This window comes from Bombus huntii, chromosome 9 (assembly GCF_024542735.1).
Source record: "Bombus huntii isolate Logan2020A chromosome 9, iyBomHunt1.1, whole genome shotgun sequence".
NCBI classification, from domain to species: Eukaryota; Metazoa; Arthropoda; class Insecta; order Hymenoptera; family Apidae; genus Bombus; species Bombus huntii.
Window position 1 is genome coordinate 14,053,127 of NC_066246.1, and position 12,053 is coordinate 14,065,179.

A 12,053-nucleotide genomic window follows, 5' to 3' on the forward strand; every position below is an offset into this window, starting at 1 on the left:
ATATGATATGAGGATTACGTCGAAAGCCTGTTGTCTGAAAGGCAAAAAAAAGGATGTACAAAATTAAGACGTGATATAATAAATTAAACTGTTTTAGAATATATTCGAGACTAGAGTAAAATGTTAAACTCCTCTAAGACGTTCCTCATTATCACTGCGCATCACTCCAACTTGCTTTTAAAGGAAAACTATTTTGATTGAATCCTCGTATCGCAAAAGTTGTGTATATCTATACACAATTACGAAGGATAAATTATGGAGCGAATGGATTTATAAAGAATATCTTTAACGGCAGGCTAATGTGGAAAAGCTCACGTAATTTTCAAACCATCGTACAATACTTGACGGGAAAAGTAAGACAGCGGCGAACGTCTTCGTCGGGTATAGGCTGTCACCAGCAGCTGTGATATGATCGCATGCTCTGTTACTTTTAGATCAGTGGAAAGTGGCATAGCGATGATGGCGGATTTCTCCGATACTGTTCCTTGATATACGCGATCGCTGCGATCAGAAATGGATTAGGACATTAGGGAATAAATGGCGTGCACTATGGAGTTATCGTTTTATTTTGCTCGCGGTATCGTCGTTTTTCCCTCATATTGCTCGACTGAAATATTTTTATAGAAAGCTCAACTTAATAATTGGATTTCCTTGTCTACTGAATTTTTAATTGTATTATATGGCTTATGTATTTTGAATTGGCTGCAATTGAGTATTTTACATTATGGTATTTTTTCGATTCGTAGAATCTTACGGTTTGTCATAGTAGATTTATTTATTATTTTATTATTAAATATAACAGTTAACATCTCGACTAATGTTTGCTTCTCTTCCTATTAGGTCGCCTGAAAAGATTCTTTCGTTTTATAAGGAAATAATGGGTGCACAACATTTTCCGTTTTACATTATTTTATTACGTATTAGGTATTACGTACAGATTAGGTTTCATGTTTCTATAAAGATGCATCGTTGTAAAAGACGGGTCTGTAAAAGAAAGACATTTTTCCGACAACCTAATACATATAAAATTCACAGAAGCTATACCGGTTACTAGATTGAAGATACAAAAATGTGTAAAGTGTGCATCATATGCAGACACGTAAAATATTCGAAGTTAAGTACTCGTGATAATATTTAGTAGGTGAAACAGATCTTATGGATTTCATTTATTTAATCATATTCGTAAGCATATAAATTTGCATAAACATCTACAGTCTACTCGTCAGCAACGTAAATTGAAAAGTATTAAAAGGTGATAATATGGTAAACAATATTTTGGGGAATTCATCTTTTTGAGATAAATAAATTTATGAAAATGCAACTCGTAAATAAATTTATCGAAAACGTCTCTTGGCGATGAAGCAGACAAATTTATCGTGTGTCAATATTTTACTTTGTTGACTTTTATTTGTTATCTTGCCAATTTCGAATTTCATTCTTCTTTGTGTTCATAATACAAAATACAAACACTATGTATGCCCATAGAGAGTCTAAACATTTGTAGTCGTTGAAATTAATTATGCGAATGTTTGGACAATACTGTACCGACAATAATTTCATCGGTAATGTACATTGGGCGCAATAATAGTGTTAGTAACGTTAATTTGTCGGAACGCGGCATTTCCGCGTTTCTGTGCAACCGTTTCGATATTCATACCACACCATGAAATAAATTTTATTTCTTACTACTTTTAGTTACTGTTACTTCCTTTCGATCGTCCTCCCAGATAAGACAAAATAACGTGAACGTAAAAATTTAATTTTCTCTCTAGGAATGATCTCTCTAGGAGTGTTTGCACTCAACTTGGTTATTAATTATTATTTAAACGAATTAAATAACAATATCAGTCAGATAATACTGGAGCATAATATACATTCTCTTTTCAAGCGTCATTGAAAGCAAAAACGCAGCAGTTACATCAATAGCATTATTGAAACAATTTTCGTCAAATAATTTCATCAACAATTTCAATAATTATGGAAACATGGGACGCAACATATGTCAATGGTAATTAAAATATATTAACGTTACAACTATCGACAACTGAGATATAAAATTATATGAAAAAATACACAATACAAAGGAAAAACAACCCTTTATCCACATAGCGTATAAAAAATCATCGAAATTCCCAGAAATACATCGTTATAAACACTTCTGATGATCAAAAAATGAAAATCTTTATCCGTTCTGAGAATCGACGATCCGGAAGAAACATCCATAGAATTAGCAGATTTCAAAGTTCAAATTAAATTCCCCGCGAAATATCTTATTTGAAGAATCCTCGTTAACAACGTCGTCAGCATCCAGCGTGAATAAAGGTTTCAACGACCCCTGTTGAATTATTCGTATATTTCACTTGGAATTGTCGATAACGGGTCGATCGATATTGTTGCGCCTGAATCAAGAAGACGCGAAAGCTCTCGCAAATCAGTAGTACCGCCCTGTTCCTTCATGGAATCTCGTTCCACCAATTCGATAAATTGCATAGGATATCGAAGCAGTACCACGACGGCTTATTGGATCTTATTACTAGTCGCTACAAAAATTGCCTCGTAATATCGAACGTCCATACGAATCACGCGATTCGCGGCGAGGATCTTCCATGAAATTATCGGAATTCTATTTTGCAATTAACGGCACTGAAACCTATCATGCGGATCAATTTATGTGTATACTGATTACCATCGCTGCACAATTTTCTTCATTCTGTTATTCGGTCTTTCTATCGCTAGGAAAATTATTGAATCGTTAGTCGACCATTTCGAAAATTTGTTCGCGCTTTAATTGTAACGCCAGTTATGCAGAAATCGTTCAAACGCCACGTTGATGAACGGTATAAATTGAAAAGTAGGATATTTTTTAAAATTTATCTTGAAATTTTATGCCAATTATGATATTTTTTCGTGATAAATTCCTTTCATGAGAATTGAATATCATTATGTAGATATTTGGGTAATAAAATTGAGAAATTACAAAAGATGGAGTTGATTAATTTGGATTCTGAGAGACTGAATATCGTACCAATTTTATATTGCTATTTATATTACTACTTAAAAAAATTCTGCATTGGAAAATAGTTTATTCAAGGAAATATAAATTACTTGGTATATATAATTATACAGCTATTTTAATTCATGACATTCTTCGAAATATTCTAAACTTGTAAAAGATTGTTAATTGCAATGAACGCAGTAGGTGAAAATTCTTTTCTTCTTTTTTTCGTTACATGTGTTCCTTTCAGTTTCTTTAACAAACAGAAATATTCTATCTTTAAGAATGTAGTAGATACAATTGACTGGCCTAAGACCAAAACTAAAATACATTGAACTCAATGCAACAAATTAACAAGTATTTTTATGTTGACGCCGGAAGAAGTTTTAGCTCAAGCTGTCTTGGCGATTAACATTCTACCACTTAGCGAGAATGGAAATTCAACAAGGAGAAGTAGTGAAGCGACAAAGTTTGAGATCCCAGCAACTGCGCGCGAAAATGTCAAACACGATTAGAGGTATCCGCAGTAAACACGAGTCAAGGAATTCCCTTGGGTCGCCAAATGATGCGGAGAACCCCAAAATCGACCGATTTGAGCTTGGCTTGCTGCTAACCCAAGCAATTATCAACCATTTGGACCCTTAACGATGCGGTTTTATTCGTATTCGCAAGCACACGTCAAAGTCTAGTAATTGCAAGACAAGCAGTCTCTCTCGGGATATCTTCCACTTCTAGCGTCTTACTTTACTCTGCTTTGATCTTCCCGCGATATCTATTTTTTACATAGACTCTTCCTAACTCTCGATTTAACTCTTCATCGCTTTAGTCGATCGCTGAATGAACAAACAACTGGATCCATCGTTTCATCTCACGGAAACAAATTTTACGATCGTTTTCAATCTGTTAGGCTATAGTTATAACGGAATTAGCATTCTGATGAGCTCGGTATGTAGATAAATTTTTGTGAGCGACGTGCAGATTTTTATGCAATAATATGAAATCTAAAGGCGCAAAAATGCATAGAATGCGTATAATATTAAAAAAATGTATAGAATCTCCAAAATAGTATTCGTTAGAATTTTGTAATTGGCGAACCAAATTAACATTTCATTTCTTTACTTGTATTCGTGAAAACTGAAATATGCATCAAAATTCCCAGTCTGGTTATTCGTCTATGAATCACGGTCTTCGCACGTCTTATTCGTCAGAACGCTAATTATCCGAAATCGCATCCACTATAATTATATCCCCACACAAAACTCAAGTATAGCTCGAATTAAGAGAAAGCCTGCCTGGGTGGCAGGTTATGGTAGAAAAAGGCAATGGAATTCCGCGGGTCAGCAGTTTTACGCGGTTACGTCTCTTTTCGCGAGCCATGCCATATGAGCCGAGTGAATCAATTCGTGGCGTACGTTACGCAAACATTCATGGGATCGGCAATAGGATAAAGCGGATCAATTGTTGAGTAACTAGCCTAACAGAGAACAGCGAATAAAAAACGAAAAAGAAACAAACAAAAAAAAAAAAAAAAAAATAAAAAATAGGAACGATAGGAGAAAGAAAACGCGAACTCGCAGAATTAGTAAACGAGCCTGCTGTGTGTGGATATCGCGTGGATATCGCGTGCATATTGATTTTTGGGGGGCAACGACAATTAGCGGTGTCGGTCATTGACAACGAGCAATCGAATAGGTAGGCAGAAAGTTTCCAAGGATAGACAAGGTGGCTCGCATGTATACGCGCTTGTACACGCGTGGCCTGTCGTGTTAGAGTTCATCAGCGTGATTGGTGTGCTTTGGAAACGAACGGACCGCTCTTCGACCAGGACAGTTCACCGCGGAATTCGCAATGTCTATGCCCGCCATTCTCGTGTCGCGCGCAGGTACGCGCCCGGTCATCTTCGTGTAAACGTAAATGCACGGATTTCCAGACTTCGATGCCCATGGCATTTTCCTCGTGATCCAGGATGAAGCAGCTTTGCCGAGGGATTATCAGCGATCCTCTCGCACCTGCGAATATCGATAACTTCCTCGTGGCCTGGTCTGTGACGTTGATTCGCAGTAACGTAGCTGGCCCGATGGACAGTCGGCTCTCCCGGAAACCCCAGCTTTCGAAATACCGTGGTTTGGACGAACAGTAGAATAATATGGTTCGCCAGATTCTCAAAGTAGTTATGGGCTAGTCGAGGAAGCGTTTCTGTCTGATTAATGTGATGTGTGGCTTATTAGGCTGAAGATGTGTGTCCTATTCGCGATATGGATCTTTAGTAGATATTGTAGGAGGTTTGAGCTGTACAAGGGTCTTGACTCGTGAAGTTTTGAATAAAATAAGGAAAGTCGTATCTGATAATAGTAATGTAGTAATAGTTGGACGACAAGTTGAAGCTGTTACCCTAGATTCTCTTTGAACACTGTTTTTAACTCTTGGTTAATTGTCGACTTTTAATTTTTAACTTAATCTCGTACACATTCTTCCCAATCATTTAAGTTTAAACACGAATCTTTCTGTCTGTATTCTGTGTTTTCTGAATTTGACCCATAAAATTTACGTTGATCTTGTCACGTAAAATAGCAAAATAAAAAAGAAATTTGAGGTGAAAAATAAAAAAAGAAACTTTATTTTTTTTTCTAACAACAATCCACTTTATAATCCACTAACGAACTCTAGGCGTGACTTTCCAAGACTGAAGCTCTTACAATTTGACTTTCGATCGGATCCGATTACTTTCTTTTGTCATCCCTCGACATCCCCACCGTCCATACATTTGCTAGGCGTCCGTGACCGTTGCCACGTGCTCTTTTTTCTAGAACCTTCGGTGGAAGGACGGTTGGGATGTTGATGGTTCATTAGGCACTTCAGCGATACATCTTTATCTCCATCGTCAGTCCATCGGATTTGAAGTATGCCGGTCGTGACAATCTCATGATCCATAAAGTAATCTCTTCTTTCATATCTCCAACACACTAAACCAGGTATAAACATACAGAATTATAAAAAGGATACAGAAGCGAAAAAAGGAAATGGACAAAAGCATAAGAGACAAAAAATGATCACAATGACCAATTCATAATTTGAATTGAATTTACCGTTTATTGTGAACAATTCACCGTTTATTGTGAACGATTCACCGTTTATTGTGAACACCAAAAGGTATTTAAAAAATTTGTATCTTGGGCTTAATAGACATAAAAAAAAAAATAATTTGAATTGTAGCGGCACGTGTCACGGAACTTTCCAACGGCTTCGTGATACAAAGCGCTACGCCGTCAAAGCGCTACACCGACGTGCCCAATGTGCCATCGATATCTTCACGCTTCTTCCGCCGAATTCTCGGAAAAGCATGCACGCACCAGCCGCTGCGGCACATCTGATGAATGCACGCTTGTGGGGATATCGATGGGCAACGAAGGGAAGAATCCGTTCGATTTGGAACAAAGAGGACATTCTACCCCGAGCCGCTAAGGGGGAATATTGAAGAGAAACGAGTAGGCTATTTTCGAGAAATCGGTCTATCGTCGCTGTTGCTAATCGTTATCAAGCATCAACTGTAGTTAAGCGTTAATTGTTATTCAACCGTTGTTAATTGTTAATTGTTATTCAATCGTTGTTAATCGTTCATTGTTATCGAGTGATAGAGTCTAATAAACGTTATTGGTTGTTGAACATATTCGAGTGTACCTTCAGTACCTATGACGACCTATCCACTTCAGAATAAAAGATTTTTTACGAAACATATGGCTGAAAGCTTATTTCTTATTCCAATTTCCTTTGGTACAAATCTAATCTACTCATCGGTAATTCTAGCGTTAAAACGATATCGAGAAAAGAGAACTAAAGACGTTGAAAATGATACGTATGTATGTGTATATAAATGAGGTGATATTGTGTGCAGTGCGTTAAATAATCACTCGGTGTTTAGGTCAACAATATATTTAGTGACAAGAGTCTTCTTTTGATCGCGTCGCGTATCGCTCTCGGTTTCGCTAGTCCATCTCGCTGCGCGGTTACAACTCGACCTTATCGCTTCCTGGTTCAAACTCGACTGTCGATCGGATTCAATTCTTTTCCTTTTGTCATTCCTCAGTATCCCCACTATCCACGCGTTTGTTAGGCGTCCGCGACCGTTGCCTCGCACGCCTTCTTCTCGAACATTCGGCGGATATTGGTTGGAATATCGATGGTTCATTAGGCACTTCGTTTCGGCGATATACATTGTTGCCGCCATATATAGGACACGATCATAGCTGAAGGGAAAAGCTCGAAGTAGAGTATCTAGCAGGTTGTCGGAAAAGTGTCTTTCTTTTACAGGCAACGCATCTGTATACAAACATGAATCGTAGTTTGTCAAACGTTGTGATTTTTATCTCGATAAAACAAAATGGATCATACGTAATTCGATAAAATAATATAAAGCGGAAAATGTTGTGCATCCACTATTTTCTTATAAAACGAAAGAAACTTTTCGGACGACCTACTATAATCTACAGTTTTATCTCGGGACAGCGTTATCGTTGAATCGCAGGTAATACTCGAGCCAATCGACCGGTTGGATTTGAAACCAATCGGTTTTAAAATTCTCGGTTTCTAGTGATAGTGACAGATCGAAGTTAGCTGTTAAGTTCGCTAGACCTCAAGACGATAAACGAGCATTGTCGGAAATGAAGTGTACCCAGGGTATCGATATATTCCACCTGTTAAAATGAATTTCCGGATTTGTAACGCGAGTTATACGCCGTTTCATAGCGTGGCAACCAAGACGAAACGAAATACAACGATGACGAGGACGATGGGTCGATTCGTAACAGCAGGTGTATCATTGACTCGTGGAGATCTGAAATTTCACCGCGCCACGGGGGATGATTATACCCACAGGGTGAGAGACAATTGCATGGCATTCTCGTGACGCTATCGGTGTCGTGCTGGGTGCAGGTGTGGACGTATAAGCCGATCAGAAATTGTAACTTGCCTAGCATTGCTGTATCAACGGGAAACGGAGTCCGTACGTGATGTCCGACTAGGAATTCTAATTCCAAAATCCAACTGTGTAGCTTCTCGAATATGAACAAAGTTGTCAGACTTTGATAAGTATTTGAACGCGATGTTTTTGATGTTTGGGAGAAACTTTTCAGATGAAGATATTAATATCTATACCGGTATTAAAAATTATTCAAGGATTCGTTTTAATGTTACTTTGATTATTATGCTCGCTCCTCATGTTCGTAATTTGATTTTTGATTATTGTTTTTGAATCACAATACCATACGAATAATATGTCAGCGTATTAAGTCTTATAAGAATCTATTTCGGTAAATTGTGCTGATTCCATAACAGTATCGCAACAACTAGCAATGTGTTTACGAATCTAAATTAACTCCAGTACGGAAGTTACACTTCATGAGATCCGATTAAAAACTTGTGTTGAATTACAGAATTTTATCTATCAAATGTAAAAAGAAGTATTAGAAATTTATTAGTTAGAGATTGTACGTGTCTGAAATTTAAGCTCAAGTAATCCATCAACTATTAAAGTCGAGTAATTACGAACAGTACTAGGTATACAAACACCATCGTTTTTCGATTTCAGACTGAAACGATCCGGAACGTAGTATCGCGACATTGATCCGACTCCCTCCCGATGCTCCATTCATCGGCGAGCTATCTGAAGGTCGGCCAAGTAGGAGTCACAGAAGAATCGGGGTGAGTCGAAGTTCCCATTCTCTGGATTATTTTTCAACGGACAGCGCATTGCGAGTCGGTTAACAGCGGGAAAGTTAGCGGTATGCGATGTTTTCTCCTCGTGTTCTTCGAATCAAGCGAAGCACTCGAGTTACTCGAAACTTTTTGGCGCGATTCCATGGCTTGTTCGGTGTCTATATACGAGGCATGGGTGAAGTGGAAGTAAAGAGACGGAGAAAGAAAGGGAAGAGGGAATCGTTGCACGAAAGCTTCTAGCTCCAGCAGTGATCTTTTAGTAGCATTAAATGATAGCAATTTGTCGTGGACGGTAATGAGCTCGGCCTATTTTCACGTCGAACGATGCGACGACCCACGATATGATCACACTATGAGAGCTCGATAAAGTAATGTATTGTATCGTGGATGATTTCTCAAGGAGAAATATATAGAGTCGATACACGACGCTGTATTTTCTCCAACTGTCTTTTGGCACAATGGACCGTAAAATTGTTGGCTACGCTCTTAATATCTCGCTCTTATAAAGCGATGCTATCCGCGATATTTCAACCCTGTTAAATTGCGACGAGCACCGCTACCGCTATTTTATACCGCTGCAGTTGAGGGATGAGTGTAACGAGAGACGAGTGTGCCCTTCTCTCGTGATTGATTTCAACAAACGCGGCTTCTCTTGCTTCAACGGCAGTTCAAAGTATCGTAATTCTTTTTATAAGCTTCTCGTATCGACTGGTTCGATATGCTAAACCTTTTGAGTACACATTAGTATCAGAAATAGCCCGATATATTATAATGTTAATATGCTTCGAATATTTCAAATGCGCTAACATATAATTTATTCAAATATATAGTTTTCCACCTTTATGCTATTTGGTGATTAAAAAAGTATGAAATAGTTGAACAAGGGAATAACTTGATATGGATTCAATGATATAATCCTTTTAAGACAGGAATAATATTCACTTAGTTTAATACATTTACTCTTAATTAATTAGTATCAATATAAGTGTTATACTAAATACAACGTGCAAATACTTTTTGTAGCCACCGTATGACTATTCTACATGTGACTTTACTCATTTATTATGCATCGCTTATTAAGCATTCGATCGATTAAAAATATTATTGCATTATAATTTACTAATATAGATATTGAAAAGTGAATTCTAAGGGAATGTACATAGTTGATCGACACGTGTATAGCACTTTATACCTAGATTACCGAACAACCATCGCTTCCGTTAGCAGCTATTACACAAAATTTTCGTGTCGCAATCGCAATATTTTGTTTCACTGTCGATTTAGCCTATTCGAACCGCGATACGGTTTCTCAAACGCACATGTTAAAAGTGATATTATATGGTACAGTAGGAGGCGAACAGCGACGCAGGAGTTGTACTATTGTTAAGCACACAGCGTATGTCAAGTAATGTCAATTATATTATCTGGCAATTTCATTGATTACACGTATACATTTTCTCTAATTATGCACCTTGCCTGCCGATGAGGAAACCGCATTGCAGTTACATTGTAGTTATAACGCGCGCACACCAGGCCCGTTAACTTATTTCTCTTACAATTTATTTGTGTTCACGCACGTAATGCATTTGCATTGCTTTCGGGTAAATATCGAAGTGTAATTTCGATAGAAGATTACGGTAACAACACGAACGTTCCCCAGTATTAACTACTTTGGGAAACACATTCGAATTTATGACAATGGTCGTAGTTTATTGCTCATGAGATATTTAGTCCGGACAAACCATGGCGGATCGTTTATTAACCAGTACAATTTATTTCTTGCTCGTCGGGGCAATTTTTGCTCTTAAATCAAAAGTATACGCTCGCTAGTTGAAAAACTGAGCTGTTTGTAAAGAGCAACACAGAATCCTTGGCTTTTTAGAGTGGAGATTGATGGACTGATGAAGGTTTAACTCTGTCCAATTGAGAGCTCCAAACATGAAAACGAAAGGAAACGAGGAATTTCATTTCATATTAAATTGTTAGTCGTTTCTCTTATTCTGTTATCATCTATCACGATTCTTACTTACAGATAGAAATAACATTTTCTACTTCACGAAGTATTAAATATGACGTACAAAGATAATCTACGTAATTTAGTTTTGAATTGTAATTACGGAAATATCTTCGTTTCTTTTTATTGGATGCTAGCTTTCTGATTTGCGATTAAATGAACTACTTGTCGAATTATTTGGAAATTTTTATTTGGATTTGCTTTCTAAGTCTGCTGATTTACGACGTGCCAACTTTCTACCAGAAACTATCGAAGAGGTACGTTTCACACCGTTGAGGAAATATGACTGCGGCTCGGAGAACTTACGAGGACATTATCAAGGTTAACCAAGATCAAACACTGACGCACGACGATCACGGATGTTAGACGAGTATGTACTGCGAGGCTATTTGCCCTCGGCGTCGCTCGAGAGACCGCATAATTTTCCATCTATGTAGGTCAATTCCGATCTCATCGACAACAGTTCAATTCTAACTGGAAAGCAAGTTTGAATGCGTATGAGAGTTCATGAAATTAATTCTTGTACGTTATCGATAAGTCGAGTCATGTAACAGATTCGAAAATTTTCGTCTGTCTGGGATGAGCAATATCTACTGCGCAAACATTTAGGCCATATATGCTAGTGATTTCAGAATGACAGCTAATGTTAGAAATAAATTACTAGATATTCTCTATATGATATTGCTTGTACTCTTTTCTAATTTTTAGAAATATTTGAAGAAGTAGACACCTGAATTGACATATTATGAAAGATATCTACATAGAATGATTTAGAGTAAATCATAGGTAAGGAAGGTTGTAATTAATGTAAATTATCAGGGAAAGGATTCGTTAATGAAGATGTTATATGTGAGAGAACGATGCAAAACACATGCTCAAAGATTATACAACTTATTTGCAAGAGATAATAACTGATTAAGAATTATTGTGTATGTGAAGCAATTCTCACTTCTAGAAAAACTCTATATCTGCGCTAGTGTTTAGTTTTCCTAATCCTCGAAACCATTAAATATTATTTATCACTGAATCAATTCATAGCCATTTTAGGAACACGCCTTGCACAGATGGTGCAGCGGGGTATAGACAGGCCAGTTTTCGCAATTATACCCATAGGCTGATGGTTTCGGAACTCTGTTGTAATGAAACGCTGGCAGCGTGCGAATCTGGATTAGCATACACTGTACTTATACTTATACTTACTTAAATATATTTCCATTACACATTTATCCACGCGTTCCTCTATCAGATAACCTTGTAGCGGCACTCGACAGTAAACTTTCCAACGGGTTCTGTCCCGTGGCTCGCTACACAAAGACCCTATTCTTTGGACAA

At 37.5% G+C, this 12,053-nt stretch overlaps 1 protein-coding gene and 1 long non-coding RNA gene across 2 annotated transcripts in view; one reads left to right on the forward strand and one right to left on the reverse strand.

The window, feature by feature from the left end:
* LOC126869833 (uncharacterized) overlaps positions 1–12,053 on the reverse strand; it is a 363,746-nt gene that overhangs the window by 135,005 nt on the left and 216,688 nt on the right. The window lies entirely within an intron of this gene.
* The window catches only part of LOC126869826 (uncharacterized), a 177,307-nt gene that overhangs the window by 79,103 nt on the left and 86,151 nt on the right, over positions 1–12,053 (forward strand). Inside the window, exon 2 of the mRNA XM_050626895.1 lies at positions 8,580–8,692. Coding sequence (XP_050482852.1) covers positions 8,631–8,692 — 62 coding nt within the window. The 5' untranslated portion in view covers positions 8,580–8,630. The remainder of the gene's footprint in view (positions 1–8,579; positions 8,693–12,053) is intronic.